The sequence below is a fragment of the Hemitrygon akajei genome, chromosome 4 (genome assembly GCF_048418815.1).
Source record: "Hemitrygon akajei chromosome 4, sHemAka1.3, whole genome shotgun sequence".
NCBI classification, from domain to species: Eukaryota; Metazoa; Chordata; class Chondrichthyes; order Myliobatiformes; family Dasyatidae; genus Hemitrygon; species Hemitrygon akajei.
The window spans coordinates 167,703,267-167,722,902 of NC_133127.1; the positions used below are offsets into that span (position 1 = coordinate 167,703,267).

The window sequence follows — 19,636 nt, forward strand, 5'->3', positions numbered from 1 at the left end:
TTAGACATTTCTGAGTTTTGAATAGGGCTGTCCGGCAACTGTGATTAATGACACTATTTAACAATGCATAATAATAGTAGTTTTGAGCGCTTCATTTAAAGTATGATTGAGTACAAGTATTTTTGAAAGGTGCACTTAAAAACAGTGTATTTATTGGAGGGAGGGAGGAGAGGGAGTGGGAGATAGAGTCAAAGTCCAAACAAATTATTATCAATTTAATGTCACAATATACTCCCTTGAGATCTATTTTCTTGCATAATTTATAGAGATGGAGGGGCAGGGGTGCAAGGGAGAGCCATGAAGAAATCTAAGCTCTATGCTTCTCCTCTATACTATTTCCCCTATCTCTATCCTTACCCTACCCCCTTTTCTTCCACTCTTCTCCCTATGCCCTCTTTTTTTTCTTTTTACAGGTGTTCCTGCTGCCTGTAGTCGGCAGCTTTGGAGTTTGGGAGTTTAGGGTCAGAGGATTCTCCCTTCATCTTAATGCCTAAGATTAATGCAGGCTGTTAAGGCAATGGAAGTAGGAGGCGGACTGGACTGCTAATCAGGTCTAGAAGCAGCAGTACTTGTGAGTGGTCAGTCAGTAGGAGTCTGGAGTGGATTTAGCATGGAGGTGGGGGCTAGGGGACTTGATTGGAGTGGTTGTAGAGCCAACAGCCATAATGAAAGTAACGGGACATCCAAAGCAAAGCAATGGTTTACTTGAAGACTTTGAAAGGTATTGTGGGAAATTACATATAGTTCTGAAAACTGCAGTGCAACCATTTTGCATCAATGTACACGATTAACAGGTAAAAAAAAGTTACAATTTCAGATAGTTTTATTTGCAGTGTTAATGCTAATTAATTGACAGCCCTAATTTTAATGTTTCTTTGTTAAATGAATTGGTATATTATAGAGGAGTTTGATGCTGTTATCGCCATTGTGTGAAAGTACAGTGACTTACAAGTTCATTAAAACAGAAGCATAATAAAGAATCATCTTAGCTACAAAATATTTACAATGAAATAAATCAGTGTATTTATATAGCACTATTCATGCCTAAACACTTCAAAGCACTGCAGTGTGAACTACCACAATATATAATGATAATTATGGCAGCCATTCTCTACAAACATTCTACAAACATCCAATACAATTTTAGCTGGCACTGGTTTAGGGAATAATTGTGACTCTTTGTTAGTCAAGCAGTTCTGTCAAACACATTTATGCTCACTTGAACTATCAGAACTGATGAATAAAACATTCAAAAGTATCCCAAGCAATGCCTTGAACCCACTGCTGAACTGCACCAGTTACATCCTGTTGTTAACCACAAACAAAAATACTGCAACTGATTCAAGCTGCTTTTTAATTTGCACTAATTTCCAGTAACTCAAATCCTCTGTGCTTGCTTATTTCAGTGACTCCTTGTCCAACAACATAGTTTAAAATACTCATTCACATTTTCAAGTTTCTTCAATTCTTTGACCCACCCTACCTCCGTGACCTCATCAAGTTTTATAATCCTGGGACCACTAGGCTGCTCTAATTCCAGCCCATTTGCTTTTCTGATTTTTATTACTCCAGGGTTTTGCACACAAGACAATTTTCAAATTCTTTAGCTTTCTTTCTTGAACCTTTCAATCTCCCCTGTCTTCGTTAATATTCTCCTTAAAAACATAAAGAGAGCTGCCAACATGTGGCCTGGAGCCAATACAACCTGATAAATGTCCTGTGATGTTTTACTATGATGGAGACTCTAAATAAACATGTTCTGGGCATATTAAGTAATTCTGATTCAGGTACAGTAATTAATACAATTGTTAATTCTGAGGATTAACTTATTTTCTGTAGTTGTAGTGATTTACTGAATTAATGCACTGACCCTGTTTTATCTAAGAGATTTTAAGCACGCAAGTTCAAGTGATGTGATTCCTTGACTTTATCACAGTTTTTTTTAAACCATCAATTATTTTACACACTCAACTATATCAATGTGTAAAAGCTTACTTTTTCATCTACAGCACTCATTTATTTTCACTTTAACTGTTCTGAGTACACAAACATTTAAAAGCTGTATCATACAATTATTTACATCAAAGTAAATTACACACTTAAATCTGGCACACGTTCATCACAAAAGATTTCTTAAGGAAAATCAATTTAGCTTCTTGATGCCTATGCACATCATTAACAGTGAACTAGCCACATATATGTTGCTAGTTATTCCACTCACTTTGCGATGAGCCCACAGGAGACATGGCAGGTGGTGAGAGCATGTTGACTTGATCCACTGAATGCTTTCGAGACAGATTAGCACTTTTGGTAGTAGGAGGAGGGGGAGTTGTGGACTTCAGATGGCCACTTGGTTGCAGTGTACCAAAGACATTTCCTAAAATAAAGAGTACAAATATATTTCAGTCCAACACAAAAAGGAACTTGCACTTAAATCTGGGCAAAGTATTGCATATAATTTTCCATTCCCCATTTTTACTTCTTGTCTTCTCTTGGGCATCCTTTTTTTTTGAAAAGAACAACCAAAGCATTCTTTCCTCTATGAGAAAATAAACAAATCAATTTCCTGGCCTTTAATTCTCTGTTTAGATTTGTTAAAAGATGGGCACAAAGGAAATTTAATGAACAAAAATACACTATTTAGTCTAATAAATCTCATTTATCTTTAACCTCTGATTTACTTTCACATTTTTGCTTAACAAACTCTCTCTCCTTTGTCATAATAACACATCTGAAAGATTTGTCAACCATTTGACACATTTGACAGCCAGACTACACAAACTATGTGAATAATTTTAAAGTTAGTCCTTTACAGTTGGGATATTTTGTTTAACTTTTATAACATGATTGAGTGGCAGAGCAGACTCGATGGGCTGCATGGCCTACTTCTGCTCCTATGCTCTAACTCAAGGATAGAACAATACCGATCCTTGGAGTTGTACTGCTAATGCCTTGGAAAAGTATTCACTCCTTTGTTCACATAAATGAGTATTACAACCAGGGATCCTGATCAAATTAACTGAGTATTTTTATTTGTGAATCACATGCTCTTTTTTCATAGTAAAGCCCAAAAAAAAAACCAGGGAAATTATAAAACATGAGAAACTAAAAATTTAAAAACAGAAATGTCGGTTCAAAAGTATTCATCCCACTTGGATCAGTACTTAGTTGAACCACCTCTCAATTATTACAGCCATTAGTCTTTTTGGATATATCGCTATAAGCAAGATACGCCCTTTCCTCCTTGAAAAATTGCTCAAGCTGTGCCAAGTTAGTTGGGGAGTGGCAGTGGACAGCGATCTTGAGGTCTCGCCAGAGATGTTCAATTGGGTTAAGATCTGATCTCTGATTGGACCACTCAGGAACATTAATTTTCTTCATTTGAAGCCACTCCATGGTTGCTCTGGCAGTGTGCTTTAGGTCATTGTCCTGCTAAAAGATGATCTTCCTCCCAGCTTAAGCTTTCTAACAGAGGCTAGCAAGTTTTTAACCAGGGTATCTCTGTATTTAGCAGCATTCATCTTCTCATCAATCCTGACCAGATTTCCAGTCCCTGCTTGAAAAGCATCCCATAACATGAAGCTACCTCTCCCATGCTCAACAGTAAGGATGGTGTTACCTGGCTGGTGTACAATATTAGATTTATGCCATACATACCGTTTTAGAGTTGAGGCCAAAAAATTCCACTTTAGTCTCATCGGACCACAGGACCTTCTTCCACACCTTTACACTAACTTCTAAGTGACGCTTTGCAAAGTCTTTATGGGCAAGGATATGCTTTTTTGACACATGTCACTGTCTTAAAACAATTTTTTCCAGATGCAATTGCTTCGTGTGGATACATGTGCAATCAGAAAACATGATTATGAAGTTGGTATTCAACCAGAAGTATTTACCTGAAGAACCTGCACCGGAACCACTAGGGAGTTTAATGGGTGGAGGTCTGTGCTTTACGCCCTTTCCCAGTATAGAAGACTGGACGGATCCAGAAATTTCTTCAGATTGCTACAAAACATAAAAGATATGGCTAATCAGAAAGTGTAATTGATATAGAATATACATAATCAAGATTTTTAAAAAATGGTAGATTTTTTTCACAGGTAGAGTAGTTAGTATCTGGAGCAAGCTGCTAGAGGAAGTGGTAGAGGCAGGAACAACAAAAACATTTAAGAGGCATTTAGATAGACACTTGAACAAGGTTCAAAGGGGTACTGATTAATGCCGGCATGTGCGATCAGTATAGACATAGTGGCCAAAGAGCCTATTTCTATGCTGTACAAATCTATGACTATGAGAACTAGGAAAAAATGTTAAAAAGAGAAATGGGGGAAGGGCACAGAGAACAAAAGGGAAAATGCATGATAGGACAAAGACCTGAAAGACAAATAATAATGATATTAGACAAAACATGCTAATAAAAATATCTGCCATAGATCAAGAGGATTTGAGAAGTCTCAAACATCAGAATATGAAAAAATTTGTGTAGGAAATGTGAACGCAGTATATTTAAATTGGAATTGCTCACAAAGTGGGAACTTCTACACCAAACTTCAAATAGATTTATTTTGCAGAATATTTCCCTTCAGTCCACAAGGGTGCCCCTGAGTTTCCAGATGTTTGTCATTTTAATTCTGATCCTATTTGTGACATCTCTTTCCTTGGCCTCCAACAGCATTAAATTCAAGGACAGCACCTCTTCTAACTTGGCATATTACACATTCAGTACTCAACACTTTAGCCTATTCAAAGGAAAGGTCATTGACCAAAGATATTAACTCTTTTTTTTCTCTCCACAGATTCTGCCTAACCTGATGAGTATTTCTTGCATTTTTTTTGCTTTAATTATTGAAAAATGCAGCCTTATTGTACTATTAGTTTCTAATATGAACATGTGGAACAATATCATTGATTGGGCTAAAAGAAATCTACTTGCTCTGATTATCAATTTTTTGTTATTTTATTGATCAGATTATGATTTTAATACATTAAGTTATTGATTTACCCTTCAGATATGAAACTAGTGATTTTTAAATTTTTTAATTGGTAAAAGCATTTGTTTTTGTTTGCAATTACTAAGACCACCAGTGGTATTAGAATCTTATATGGGAGACTGATACTTTTTGTTCAGCTTCTCTGCAATATAGATGCTGAGTGCACTAGAGACCAGAGAGAGACCACTTTGAGATTCATTACTTAAAATAATAAATTACATTAATAAAATCATCTGAATTGTGATTTCTTCAACATTTTAAAGCAATAAAATCCACCATCTGATATAGTGGGGACACATGTACAATGGGTTAGGAACTTGATTAAGAAAATGGAGAGATTTAACAAATAATTCTGAACACCAAACTAATACTTAAATATTTAACAAGTAAAAATACTACAATGCACCCACCTCAATTTCTTTCCCAGGAGACAAATGACTCTGACTCACTGAGCCAGCTGAATTATGGGAAATCTTCACTGGACATTTGGTATCCTGCTGCAAAACCTCAAAATACTGCTTTACAAACCTGCGGTTCAACAAGATGCATTTTAAAACAGTAAATCCTTATGGAAAACATTAAGTATAGAAAGTGGAGAAGGAAACCAAGGGCACTCACCTGTCAGCTTCTGCTTTTGTACCTATAGGGAACCTGGTGTACAAAACAACAATTTACAATTGAAATTCAGGAGATCAGTACAGATGCTAAAGACCTAAAAGATCTACAGTTGAACATATATGAGGTTCAATGTACATTTAAAATGCAGCGGGTTAAAGCTTTGTTAAAACACTTATCCAAAACTACATTTTAGTTTACTGCCGTGATGTAAATGTTCAAACCCAATTATAAAGTGACAGCCTATATGCCAGGTCACGTGAGCTTAAAAGAACCTATAGATCTTTGACAATGATTAAAGTTAGAACACTAGCAAACATTCTTTCCTCAACTAACAAGCAAAAAAAACTAGACAGTCTTTCATAACTTAATGCATGTGAGGCAAATTGTCTGCTGGTAGTTACATTTCAGAAGTAAACCATTAACCACAAAATGTTTCATTAAACAAATTGTTTTTCCCCTTTTTATATCCATTAAATTTGCAAATATCAAGTCATTAGGTGAGGTTTGCACCGTCAGAATCAAATTTCATATCACTGGCATACGTGGTGAACTTTTTTATTTTGCAGCAATAGAGTGCAATAGCTAAAAAAAACTAAAAATTACAATAAGAATATATTAATAAATTAAATAAGTAGTGCAAAGAGCACCAAAAAAAGAAAAATACTGCTGGAAATTTATTGTGAATTCATGAGCTCTACCAAATCCCTGAACAAAATACTGCACTTCTCAACAGGAAACTTTAGTAACTATATTGAACATTTTAAAAGAATTTATTGTTCTGTATCTATAGCTTCCTTGCTTAAATTAAATTGTCATTTGAATGTAATATGGTAATACTCATTTATTTACAACTCTTTCTTGTAACATTATGCGGAATATTCTTTGGTCATGACTGAATTACACTTCCTAAAGCCCAAACTACACTGCGAAGGCTGAAAGACCAATGTGGAAAAATGCTTAAAAAGCCCAAGGAATGGGAGTGTTTTAGAGTTCAGCAAAGGATCACTGATAAAGAAAAGGAAAGCAAAATATGAGATGCATATTTTCAAATAAGGTGATATATATCAAGAATGAAAATCTAGTTACAAGTCAGGATGGTGATGGAGGCAGTGAAAATATCACACTCTTGCTGCTCCTGTACTTTCGGTGAGATTGCATTCTATTGGGCAGAGTTGGGGAGGCAGAAAAAGTAGGGAAGTAGGAAATATAAATATACTACAATAATTGACTAGTAGGTTTGCAGGGCAAACAGAGTGAGGCGGAAAGAAGACTGCCACACCAACATGGACAACATACCCAAGGAGAAGACTATCATTCAGTCTCACTGTAACCAACACCGTGCATTGCTAGTTCTGAAAGCAATTAACAACAATAGCAAGAGAGGCAAGGTAATTGAGTAGCCAATCACATTTGTGTGTACTTCTGAGCATTTTGCTGCATTCACTGTATTCCTTCCTGCATAGTATTTGCATTACTTAACCACAGACAGGAGATGTAAAGAGAGAGCATCCCAACCTTATGTTACATTCTCATACACATACACTGCACAAAACCTGAGAGCAAAGTAATTGTTTGAGATGATCTTACTAATTACTGACATCAAGCTAATACTTGGTCTTTGCTATGGATAGTAGCAGTCTAATGTATTTTTCTTTTAGCATTTTAACTAAACGACACAATAATCCATAACGTGTTATTTTGAGAATGGATCTCTTCCCAAATTGGCCCCGCCCATCGATTGACAAAAATATATATCTCAGATTTCTGGAGAGCATGCCCATCTAAAATAGCAGGAATGTAGAACCTGATGGCACTTGTTAACTTCAGAATTGGCTCTATCTGTCATACCTATCGTACCCAATTAACTGTAAATATGCCAGGCAATTAAACTTGCTTATCTCTTTCCCTTGTGGATTATATTTAATTTTTATGCTCAATATGTGAATATAATCTCTTCCTAACTGTAGGATGTAGGACACTTGTTCCTACACATCCTCCTTCACCACAATTCAAGAATGTAAACAGGCAAAGATTCATCTGCCACAAACTCATCAACTGCATTCCGTACTTTCAACGTGGCCTCCTCTACATTAGGAAGACCAAGTGAAGACCAAGCATCTGGCTTGCAGAGCAGCTGTGCTCCATTCACAATGGCCATCCCGAACTCCTGATTGCAAGCCGTTTAAACTCTCCTTGCTATTGCCCCACCAACCTGTACATCCTTGGTCTTCACCACTGCAAAGGTGAAGTCAGATGCAAAAATGAGTGTCTATGCCTTATATTTTGCTCAGATACTCTACAACTGAATGATATAAAAACTGCATTTCAGATAACCCTTACCTCTAATTCCCTTCTGCCTTCCTATTTTATTCCCTTTCCCATAATCCTCACATCTGTCTCATGACCTATCACCAGATTCATACCCCTTGCCTGCCTGAATTCAACCACTTACTATCTATGTGCCACTCATCATATCCCCTCCCCAATCTTGTTCCATCAGTCCTTCATCACTTTCCTTGCTTATCAGATTCCAGCACTGGTAGCCTTTGTCCCCACTTATCACCTTGTCTCCACCTTCACCCTCACATTCCCCACCCTCAGCTGGCTCCTTATATATCCTCTTCAGATCCTGCTCATTTTTACCCAGTGTCTACCTCCTAATTTCACCCTTCCTCCAACTGGTTCATTCTATCCATCATCGTTCATCCCTCTTCACTCTGTCTATTACGTACTGGCATCTGTCTGACCTCTTCCTGTCTCCCCGTTGCACTCGCCATGTTCTCTCTCCACTCTGTCTTGCTGCGAGGACTTAACACAAAACATCAACAATTCTTATTCTACTCCCCCACCCCCAAACAGATGCTGCTCAACCCCCTGCATTCCCCAGCAGTTTTTCTGTTCCAGATTCCAGTATCTGCAGTGTTTTAAATCTCCCAGAGACAGCAGACCCAACATCACCAACTTTCCATTGTTTGCACGAGGAAAGAGCCCGTGGCAAATAACAGTCAAAAACCGCAGAATGGACACAAGGAAGTGAAGGTGCAGTAAAAACTTACTGGATGTAGAGTCCAGAGAAAGAAAGCTTAGCAATTCAAGAGTAGGGAAAAGTGGAAGTTACATGATGAAGGAGGTATAGAAGGCATGGTCAGAAGGAAAGGGGAAGGAATGCCAAGCAAACCTTGGATATCCCAACAGTGAGTAAATTTGTGAACACTTACAGGATAATTTTGGTCAGACATCTGTTTCTCATTCCTCAGATTTTTAAAACATTATATAGCATTTCCATTCCTTCTAGCTTGATTTTATTGGAACAGTAAATCAGTGTCATCCACAGCCAGTTTTTACACTGAACTTTGTTATTACTGTTGAATTTTGAAAATCATTCAAAATGCCTGGGAGATGTACACCCAGTTTCCATGTCTAGTAAATCCAGCATCAACTTAGATTGTAAAGTAAAATGTCCTAGCCAAACTCTGAGCAATGTTGGCTCTGGGATGCAGAAACTGACGAATATTGTATTACTATCTTGGAGGTGAGATAACTCAAAACATGAGGATGAGAAATAACTCAAAACATGAATAAAAAGGATATAAATTTCAGCCCTTCTGTGTTCAACTTTTTACATTATATACTAATACAGATTATTAAGAAGTAATTCTACAGAAGTTTATATAATCCAATTTCATTGTTTGATTGATAAAAAAGTAAATATGACCAAATGCTTTCCATATAATTAATCAGTATTTAAACATCAACTTTGGGGTCACTGTTTTGAACATAGGGCAGGAAGTTTCATTTCAAAACATTTATCTTGCATTCATACGACTTCCACTTTCAATCCTCTACCTATTCATTTCTACTTACGGGATGTGAGTAACCACATGTTTGTTCTCTTCCTCTGGTTTGGAGTCCTTCATCATTTGTATCTTACCATAAAACAGGGGGTCATCTGGTGATTGGTAAATCGTTAATTTGGATGCATGAGCTTGATCGGCCCCTTCCCATTCAAAAACGTACTCATCATTTGTTTCCTGAAAGAATTCAATAATTATACATAAAATCTCAATGACTTCATTAAATAGATTTTTAAAATCAGATACATTTACTAGTTTTACCAGTAAATCTCTTGTACTTCTACCAACATCTAAAACAGTAAAATGCCAGAGGTTCAACACTCTTGGGTCTTTGGTGGTAGCAGACTGGCAGAGTTTATGGGCTATGGATTCTATTCCTATTGATACCCCCAATCAGCTTAACTCATTTTATTCTTAAATGTTACACAAAAGTATAACAAACTTTCCAGTTAACCTGATGAATGTGTAAAGAAAGTACAGGCAGTCTCCAGATTACGTACGAGTTCCATTCCTGAGTCCGACTTTAAGCCGGATTTGTACGTAAGTCGGAACAAGTACATACGGTATTATTTAGCGTCAGTTAGTCAAACGTTTGTCTTAGTATATAGTATATATTTTACCTTTCTATGCATATAAAACACTTAAGAAACCTATGTATTCCAATAACTAAACCACTGCATTGCTCATTAATAATTGTAGCTTTCATCAGAGCAGGACCTTTCACATGCTCCATTATTCTCACTTTATCCTTAATCCTTTAAAATTGTTCCGATCGTTGACCAACTGTAGCCTAACACTTTTCCAATGACCGGTGGCGTTTCACCTCTTTCCAAACACTTTATTAACCATATAACCATATAACAATTACAGCACGGAAACAGGCCATCTCGGCCCTTCTAGTCCGTGCTGATGCTTACTCTCACCTAGTCCCACCGACCTGCACTCAGCCCATAGCACTCCATTCCTTTCCTGTCCCTATACCTATCCAATTTTACTTTAAATGACAAAATTGAACCTGCCTCTACCACTTCTACTGGAAGCTCATTCTAAGCAGCTACCACTCTCTGATTAAAGAAATTCCCCCCTTGTGTTACCCTTAAACTTTTGCCCCCTAACTCTCAAATCAGGTCCTCTTGTTTGAATCTCCCCTACTCTCAATGGAAAAAGCCTATCCACGTCAACTCGATCTATCCCCCTCATTATTTTAAATACCTCTATCAAGTCCCCCCTCAACCTTCTACGCTCCAAAGAATAAAGACCTAACTTGTTCAACCTTTCCCTATAACTTAGGTGCTGAAACCCAGGTAACATTCTAGTAAATCTTTTTTGTACTCTCTCTATTTTGTTGATATCTTTCCTATAATTCGGTGACCAGAACTGTACACAACACTCCATTATTATTATTATTATTATTATTATTTCCACTTCATTTTCAATCGCGATTGCTTCCCGTCAACGGAACAGAAACACTATGGGCGGCGGGTCCCAAGCTCCACTGGCTCCCAAGGTCCGCTGGGTCCCAAGGACCACCGCATTGAGACAGGTTAAATGGGACAAGTGGGGGCTGTGTGGGTTTGGGTATTTGATCATCCACAATATTCCACATGGGAATTTAAACTGGAGGTGGCAGTGTTCTTTTTTTTTTACGAGGTCGAGTTGCGAACTCGACATCAACCTAGCATGGGAGCCGTCTGTCACCGAATCGAACTCGGAAACCTCTGTTCTTGAGCCCAGCACTGATCTCAATGCGCCAACAGCCGACCGGAACGGGGGGGGGGGGGGGGGGGCAGGGCATTTAAAGTGAATCTTACTAAGAAAAATTTAAGCCAAATACAAAGTTAAACACTCAACACAGTCGTGACTTAAAATGGCGGATGGTGTCACAATGACTTAAAATGGTGGACAGCGTTCTCCTGCCTCGATTCGTAAGTACGAGTTGTCCGTACGTCAGACGTTCGTAACTCAGGGACTACCTGTACAGTAAATAGTGAGTTGTTGTGATTGAATAGGGAGTGTCAGAAATGGGACATGGCAAGTTTAAATCAGTGTGGGAAGTAGAAACCCTGCGAGTTTAAAAGGAGATACGTTCTCTCTCCACTTTTGGTCCTGTTGCACAGTCTTGACCCAAAACACCAAACAATTCCTTTTCCTCTCTCTCAAAAATGCTGCTGTACCTGCTGAGTTCCCCTAGCAGTATGATTTTTGCTTCAGATTCCAGTATTTGCAATCTATTGTATCTCTCTTTTACCAAATGTTTCCTTAACCTCATATTAGATATCTATAATACTTCATTTTCAAGATTTTGATAAATATTTCTATATTCATTGGCTTACTGAAAAGAAACACATTTAGGGAGCAACTGGGAAAAACATTTCTTTCAAAAAAAAATCATATTTTGATCATGATTCCACTGTGTCTTTAGAACAGCCACCCAATTAATCTACCATTACTCATTGCAGATTTCTCCTACTGTTGAGTCATTTGCTTGCATTTTAACTGTTACCTTGTTTAATCTCTCCACTTTCCACAACTCTACTCCACAGGAATGGCTATCCTTCCAAAAATGACACTTGACCCAACGTTATACAAGCTTGAAGTCAGTCATACTGCACAGACTTTATAATGCAAAATAATTCCAGAATCCCAACAATTCAAGTATCCACAACAATACCATTTGTCCAGAGATGCACATAACCATGTTTATCATGCTATTCCTAAACTGGTTACAAGTTGTAATACAATGTTTATTATCCTTGAGAGCTTACTTCTTAAAATATGCTTCATAATTTCTAAACCTCCTTTTGTGGTATCTTAATATCATTAAGCCGATTTAAAAGCAATTAATTTCTGTGTTACTTCAGTATTTCAACTTCCCATGTGAGAAGGGTTAGTGGAGTAAGTTTTGCTGCTGTTCTAAATTACCATCATTATAAGAGCATGCAAATTCTCCATTACTCCCTTAACAGTCACACACTTCTTCACTAATTCTTTCTGCTTATAGATGATTATCGCTGGCATTCTTAAACATACTGTTTGGGGGCACCAGAAACAATATGTACAGTAACTAAAAGCACTCAAACATTTGGTTGGGATGTTCAAAGCATAATGAGCTCATTAAATTGATGCACAGCAGCTCAAGAGTTCTCAAGGCAAAAACTTAAGTATCTACACTTAAAAATAAAATAGAAGTCTTAATAATTTAACCCCTCGAATGTAATGAATGTATATTTTTTTCATTTTTAAAAGCTTTATTATACTATTTTAACTAGCACTTCAATATCTACATGGGAGGGGGAAAAAAATCACATTTGAAGTCAGTCACTCAAGCTTTTTCTAGCTCAAACTTGTTCCCAGATGCTAGATAAACAAGTTTAACCACTAAACACTTATAGTATAGTAACTTAGCAAATTAAAACCAAAATAAACATTACAGTACACTTATCCCAGTATTAAGGCCAAATTCCCAACTCTTCTTGCTTAGCAAACTTAATTATCTATTATACTCAGTGAGAACTTGCAGAAAAGTAATTAGATCATAACTGTCATAATATCTAGTTAGCACAGTATATCCTTCCAAATATGATAATGCTGTAAAAGAAACATCTGCAGTATTAATTTGATAATAATTTTAGAAGTCTTTTCTTTAAGTCTCTGGGGGAAAAAAACGATCCCTAACATAGCTTTCCATATTAATTATTCCAAAATCAAGAGAAAGATAATTCAGTGTGGAAAAAGGCTATTGAGAGACTGAAATGATATAAACCTTATCAAGAACAGAAAATTTTCTGAAATATTTATTTTATTCTATTTTATTACCAGCAAGATGAATTAGAAAGCCAAGACATTAGATGATCTTGAAATGATGAAACAATATTTGGAATATCATGGGAAGAAACAATTAATAAGCAAATCAAAGTCAAAGCAGAGCTATGGATGGATTGCTTGCTTATATTTTCAAAGAACTAATAGAGCTAAAAGACACCTTGTTGCATACATTTAGTACAACAATGGTACAAATGTACAGCGTCAGAGGTTGCCACATATCTAATATATTTAAAAGAGGCAGTCAGCTAAGTATTAGTTATGAAAGAAATAATGGAAACCTACCAAAGATGAAAACGGAAGAAACATCTAGAATCCAAAAACATAATGAACAGTCAACACAAAATTCAAAAGGAGAGAAAAATTCACTTGTTTGACCAACCTCAGCAAACTTTGAAAACCTAACAGAAAGTGTTGCACCACAAGCAATGTTAGATTTCTGAAAGAACAATGATGAATCACTACTTTTTACAACCAAAAGGGAGAAAAAAAAACCACATGGAACACAGTTCCAACAGCAGAATGGAGAGCTAGATGGCCAGTACACAGAAAGCACAAAGCAAAACTGATTATATTAATAATTGATGTTTTGAAATTAAAAGTTCATTTCTTAACATAGACCATATGAAATTTGGAGGAATTATCATTGGTAAAGTGAAATGCAGCAATTTGCAAGGCTTTAATTTGTAGAACAGGGGCATAATTGACAAATTAATTTTAACTTTAATGAAAGATAGAATAAATCAGGTCAAATGTCACTTGTAAAATAAAAATAAATGGAGAAGTAGGAGTTCTAATGCAACGAACAACATCACACCAAAGTCAGTGAGACTGTAATAAAAAAAATCCCAAGTAATATGGTTTGTTTTTAGAAAAAATTGAAAAAATGAAAAAAAAAAATGCTACATAGAATCTTACTAAAACAACATGAGAGAGTTATGCACAAGACCAGTAATCTAGCAATAAGTTTTACTTTGAACTTTGATCATTACTTCAGATTAACACGATGACTGATTTCTCTTTCCTCAGATGCTGCCTGACTGGCTGAGCTCTTCCAGCAGCATTTATGTTTTTGTTTCAGAATCTAGCAGTTTGAATTGTTTCCCCAATTAGATTACTTAAAAGGATATTAAACACTTGAAAAGAAGCTGGCAGCGATGGTGGTGGAGGCAGATACGATAGGGTCCTGGATAGGTACATGGAGATTAGAAAAATAGAGGGCTCTGGGTAACCCTAGGTAATTTCTAAGGTAAGGCCATGTTCGGCACAGCCTTGTGGGCCGAAGGGCCTGTGTTGTGCTGTAGGTTTTCCATGTTCTATATTCTAAGCTGAAAAAATTTAAAAACTTGATACCATAAATTGAAAGATATCAATGATGGATGGAGTCACTTTTCTCCTGACCTGGCCAAGGTCTTTCATATTAACAGAGGATTTAGAACAGTACACAGTAGTGTAGACAGAGTAGTTATCTCTAAAGAACTGACTGTTCATCAGTCCACAGTAAGATAAATTGTCTACAAATGGAAGAAACTCAGTACTGTTGCTACTTTCCCTAGCAGTGGGCGTCTTGCAAAGATCACACGAAGAGTACAACGTGCAATGCTGAAGGAGGTGAAAGAAAACTCAAGGGTAACAACAAAAGACCTGCAGAAACTTCTAAAACTTGCTAAAGTCTCTGTTCACGTGTCCACTATAAGAAAAACATCGAACAAGAATGGTGTTCATGGAAGGACACCACTGTTCTCCAAAAAATAAAAACGTTTCTGCCATCTCTCCCAGTTTGCAAAAAGACCACCTGGATGTGCCACACTTCTGGGACAATGTTCTGTGGACAGATGAGACAAAAATTGAACTTTTGGCATAAATGCATACCACTATGCTTGGAGGGAAAACCGCAACGTACACCAACACCACAACCTCATCCCAGCTCATCATGGTAGAAGGAGCATCAAGGCTTGGGCCTACTTTGCTGCATCAGGGGCTGGATAGGATGCACTTGTTGAAGGAACAATGAATTAAAAATTGTATCAAGACACATTACAGGAGAATGTCAGGGTAGCAGTCTGCCACCTGAAACTCAATAGAAGTTGGATGATACAACAAGACAGTGATCTAAAGCACAAAAGGAATTCAACAACAGAATGGTTTAAAAAGAAGAAAATGTGTGTTTTGGATGGCCAAATCAGAGTTTGCACCTTGACCCAAATGACATGCTGTGGCATGACCTGAAGAGGGCTGTTCATGCAAGGTATCCCAAAATTCTGAAACAATGGTCTAAAACTCCTCCTTGCCATTGTGCAAGTCTGATCAGCAGCTACAGGAAACATTTGGTAGAGGCTATTGCTACTAATGGAGGTTCAACCAGTTATTAAGTACAAGGGTTCACATACTTTTTCCAGCCTTGACTGTGAATGATTAAACAATATGTTCAATAAAGATATGAAAAGTACAACTGTTTGTGTGTTATTAGTTTAGGCAAACTGTGTCTGTCTAATATTGTGACATAGATGAAGATCACATTTTATGAGTAATTCATGCAGAAAGCTAGATAACTGCAAACAGTTCACAAACTTTTTCTTGCAACAGTATATTCTACACAAACTTATGCCTGAAAATGCAGCTATTTCTGTTAGATGAACAAATGAAGCTTACAGATCAAATAAAATGTCAAAATTTAGAGTCTAGAGTCCCATTCAATTATACAGATCACTATGTTGGCCAAGTGGTTAAGGCATTGGTCTAGTGATCTGAAGGTCGCCAGTACGAGCCTCAGCTAAGGCAGCGTGTTGTGTCTTTGAGCAAGGCACTTAACCACACATTGCTCTGCGACAATACCAGGTGCCAAGCTACTTGGACAACATCGGTGGCATGGAGAGGGGAGACTTGCAGCATGGGCAACTGCCGGACTCCCATTCAACCTTGCCTCGGCCTGCGCAACTGATGCAAATCCATGGTTTCTCGAGACTAATGGATGCCTATAATGTTGATCAAATATATCCTTCTGAAGTAATCAATTACAATCACGTTTATAATATTTCACATTTTTAATAACATTTATCGGCTACAAATTTGTAATTTCAGTTTCATTTCCATTAAATGGAATTAATATTTTTTAACTGATGATTTAAAATGATTTTGAAAACTTACTTAAAAAATCTAATATCTAAATTTGAAGCAAAATTTCAAGATGCTCTAATTTTTCAATGAAGTAAATTGCTGTAGTTAGAAGTGTACTTGGAAAGATCTGGTGTTTGAAAAGATCCCACAATACATTTGAATGAAATAAGCAAAGAACAGTAGTACTTACATGGGGTGGCCAGATTGCTGCTTGCAAGTCATCAGATCTGATCATTTTTTCCACTTTTGCATACTTTTCCACCTAGACAAGTGCAAATTTGATACTAAAATGAACAAAAATACAAGTTTTTCACACTACAGTCCATTCCGTTTAATTAGCGCAGCCACTTATTTGGGGCAATTCTTAAATTACAAAAATCGAGAAAATAGCCAAATTTCCCTTTGTTTATTTGGGACACTATATTGTTTAATTAGGGCAGGAAACTGTTGCTGAACAGTTTTTAAATAGCGTCAATTGTATGTGCTTGTGTTCAAAAAGCAGTGATTTTTGTCACTGATAGTTTGCAAGGACTAAGCAGTAAGACAATTCAGAACTATTTTGCTCACTGCATTTTCACACATTCAGGCTTGGAGATACAGAAAAAGAGGGAAAAGAAGTGTATTGTAAAAAAATACAAGGAACATGTATACAACCATAATCAAAGCAGCTCCCTACAGAATTGATTTTCCAGTGATGTGTTTCTATTATTGATTGACACCTCAGGATCAAATATCTTTGATTTTTGTTGTCTTACAACATGAATCACCAGCTCTAAAACAGCTTCAAATAGATAAACTCATAACAATATAGATGTACAATTTTCATAATATCTTTGGAAAGATGAAAGTAGTAACTCGTTTTGATTTTACTGATTTAACAGTCCAATTATCTATAATGAACAAGTTCATGAAATAGCTCTTCACTGCCTCAAATGGCTGCTGTTTTTTTAAAACATACTAATGATTAATGCTAAAAAAGGTTTCAATTATTTCTGAGATTTTTTTGATAAAATATTATTGATATTCTGTGAAGAACTAAAGACTTACATCAACTTCAGATGGCACTGTGAGCTGGCAAGGACTCTGCTTCCACATGTCAACACACTGCCATAAGAGGAGAGGAAATTGTGTTAAAACTATATGCCAGTTCAAAGCAATAGCTGACAAGATTTATAGTTGGATAAATAAAAAAAAACATACATTTCCAGCTCTTGAAATTTTAAGGTCAACAGGTAACACTGGCTTTCTTTCCTTTCTCTTTTGTAAATAATCAAACAACTTAAGGTGAGGTGATGATGTGCATTGGGTTATCTCCTGCTGCTTGTTCAATGCTGGTCGGGAATACCGCTTCATATTCCTGTTGAAAATAGGCAAAATGGACTTGTAATATGACAAAAAGTTAACAACCAGCAAACAGGTTTCAAAACAGAAGATAAGTATAAATTCACTTTTTGCATAATTCTATTTGGTAAAGGAGGCCAAATTAAAGTAGGCTATGGGGAGTATTTTGTTCCTCCATTTTAGGTAACAGGATATTAAGTAGCTCTGTTTAAGTAGTAGAAATTGATGTTCTGCACCTGGTTTCATTTATTTATTTTGGTGAAATGAGCCAGTCAAATCCCAGTGAACAGCAGGGCTCTGGAGAGTGTTGTGAACAGAGTGCAAGTACACAGCTCACTGAAAGTGGTGTACTGGGTAGAAAAGGTGTTGAAGGAGGCTTCTGGCACACTGCCCTTCATCAGGGCATTGAGTATAAAAGTTGGGAGGTCACAGTATGGTTGTACAGAGCACTGGTGAGGCTTCATTTGGGAGTATTGTGTTCAGTTTTGATTGCCTTGCTTTAGAAAGTATGTTATTAAATTGGAAAGATTTACAAAGACTGAGTTATAGGGAGAAGTTTGACAGGCCAGGACTTTACTCCTTTAGAGTAGAGGAGACTGAGAGGTTATCTTATAGAGGCGTATAAAATTATGAGGAGAATAGAGAGGCTGAATGTGCTCAGTCTTTCTGCAGCCCCAACCCCCCATCATGTTGGGGAGTCAAGAACAAGAAGGCATACATTTAAGGTAAGAGGGGGAAGATTGAAAGACTTAAGAGAACTTAAGAGACAAGTTTTTTTGTTACACGAAGGGTGTAACAAAAGGACAGTTGGGCAGGTACATAGACTGGAAAGGTTTAGAAGGTTGTGGGTCAAATGCTTGGATAGGGCATCTTGGTCAGTAAGAAGCAGTTGGGCAGAAGGGCCTGTTTCTATGATATACTGTATAACTTGATGCAATGCCTGGTGTTCATTCACCTTGCCTCTTTATTTTCCAGGTCGCAGGATAAAGCTCAGTATAACACCCATGGCTTGTTCAGAAACTGGAACCTTTAGAATACCAAGCTGTCTAGAAAGAATTTATACATTTTCCTCGTGACTACACTGGTTTCCTCCCACATTCCAAAGAGGTACAGTTAGGGTTAGTAAGTTGTAGGAATGTTATATTGCACCAGAAGCATGCCGACACTTGCAGGTACCCCCAGCACAATCCTTGCTAATTTGATTTGACACCAAATGATGCATTTTGCCGTATGTTTTGAAGTTTTAATGTACATGTGTATATAACAACTTTGATCCCAAAATAGTAACAGGTAATAACCTCAATCTCAAGCATTGATTACTTCTGACAGGGTTCATTAGAGTAAGTTCTTCCTCACAAAGTTCAAATAATGGTATAACAAGGATGTCCTGAAATGTGCTGTAATAATTTCATGGCATTAATTAGGAGAAATAGAGGAGCAGTTTGGGAACAAATCAGAATATCAATACAAAACTTTACCCAATATTTCTCCAACACCCACCTTCTCATCGGTCTAGTGTTCATCTTTTGTTTGTTATAAAGAAGTTTATTGGTTGTGCATGTTACAGTGAAGGAAGGGTCTAGACAAAGTGGCTCTGCTGTATGGAGTACCAACTGACTTTCAAGGACAAGCTTGTCATCCTGCATCATGAAAAAGATTGACTTTAAAATGCAAAATTATATTGCTTTAAACCAAATAAATAACAGAGTAAACATCATTTTGGGTAATCAAATAGGTGAATGAGCCACACATAGGCTTATAAGTTTCATGCATTTGCCGTAGCTTTTTAAAACACTAGAGAACCTTTAAAATTGTTCAGTAATTTCTTTTCCTATTACAATGACAATTTTTATTTATACAGCAATTCCAAAAAGTAAAAGTGACAAGATTGCC

General features: G+C 36.9%; 1 protein-coding gene across 14 annotated transcripts in view; it reads right to left on the reverse strand.

Moving 5' to 3' along the window:
* supt20 (SPT20 homolog, SAGA complex component) overlaps window positions 1-19,636 on the reverse strand; it is a 56,025-nt gene that overhangs the window by 22,895 nt on the left and 13,494 nt on the right. For 11 of the 14 annotated variants that reach the window (XR_012098756.1, XM_073043915.1, XM_073043910.1 and 8 more), the window contains exons 10-19: window positions 19,244-19,383; window positions 17,603-17,759; window positions 17,450-17,506; window positions 16,593-16,664; window positions 13,571-13,594; window positions 9,474-9,640; window positions 5,610-5,642; window positions 5,402-5,519; window positions 3,897-4,005; window positions 2,222-2,377 (exon numbers count right to left, since the gene is read on the reverse strand). Coding sequence is in view for 13 of the 14 variants with exons in the window: in XM_073043915.1 (XP_072900016.1) it covers window positions 2,222-2,377; window positions 3,897-4,005; window positions 5,402-5,519; window positions 5,610-5,642; window positions 9,474-9,640; window positions 13,571-13,594; window positions 16,593-16,664; window positions 17,450-17,506; window positions 17,603-17,759; window positions 19,244-19,383 (1,033 nt within the window). In the remaining variant the exon portion in view is untranslated. The remainder of the gene's footprint in view (window positions 1-2,221; window positions 2,378-3,896; window positions 4,006-5,401; window positions 5,520-5,609; window positions 5,643-9,473; window positions 9,641-13,570; window positions 13,595-16,592; window positions 16,665-17,449; window positions 17,507-17,602; window positions 17,760-19,243; window positions 19,384-19,636) is intronic. The other 3 variants (XM_073043917.1, XM_073043916.1, XM_073043909.1) reach the window with 1 other exon arrangement.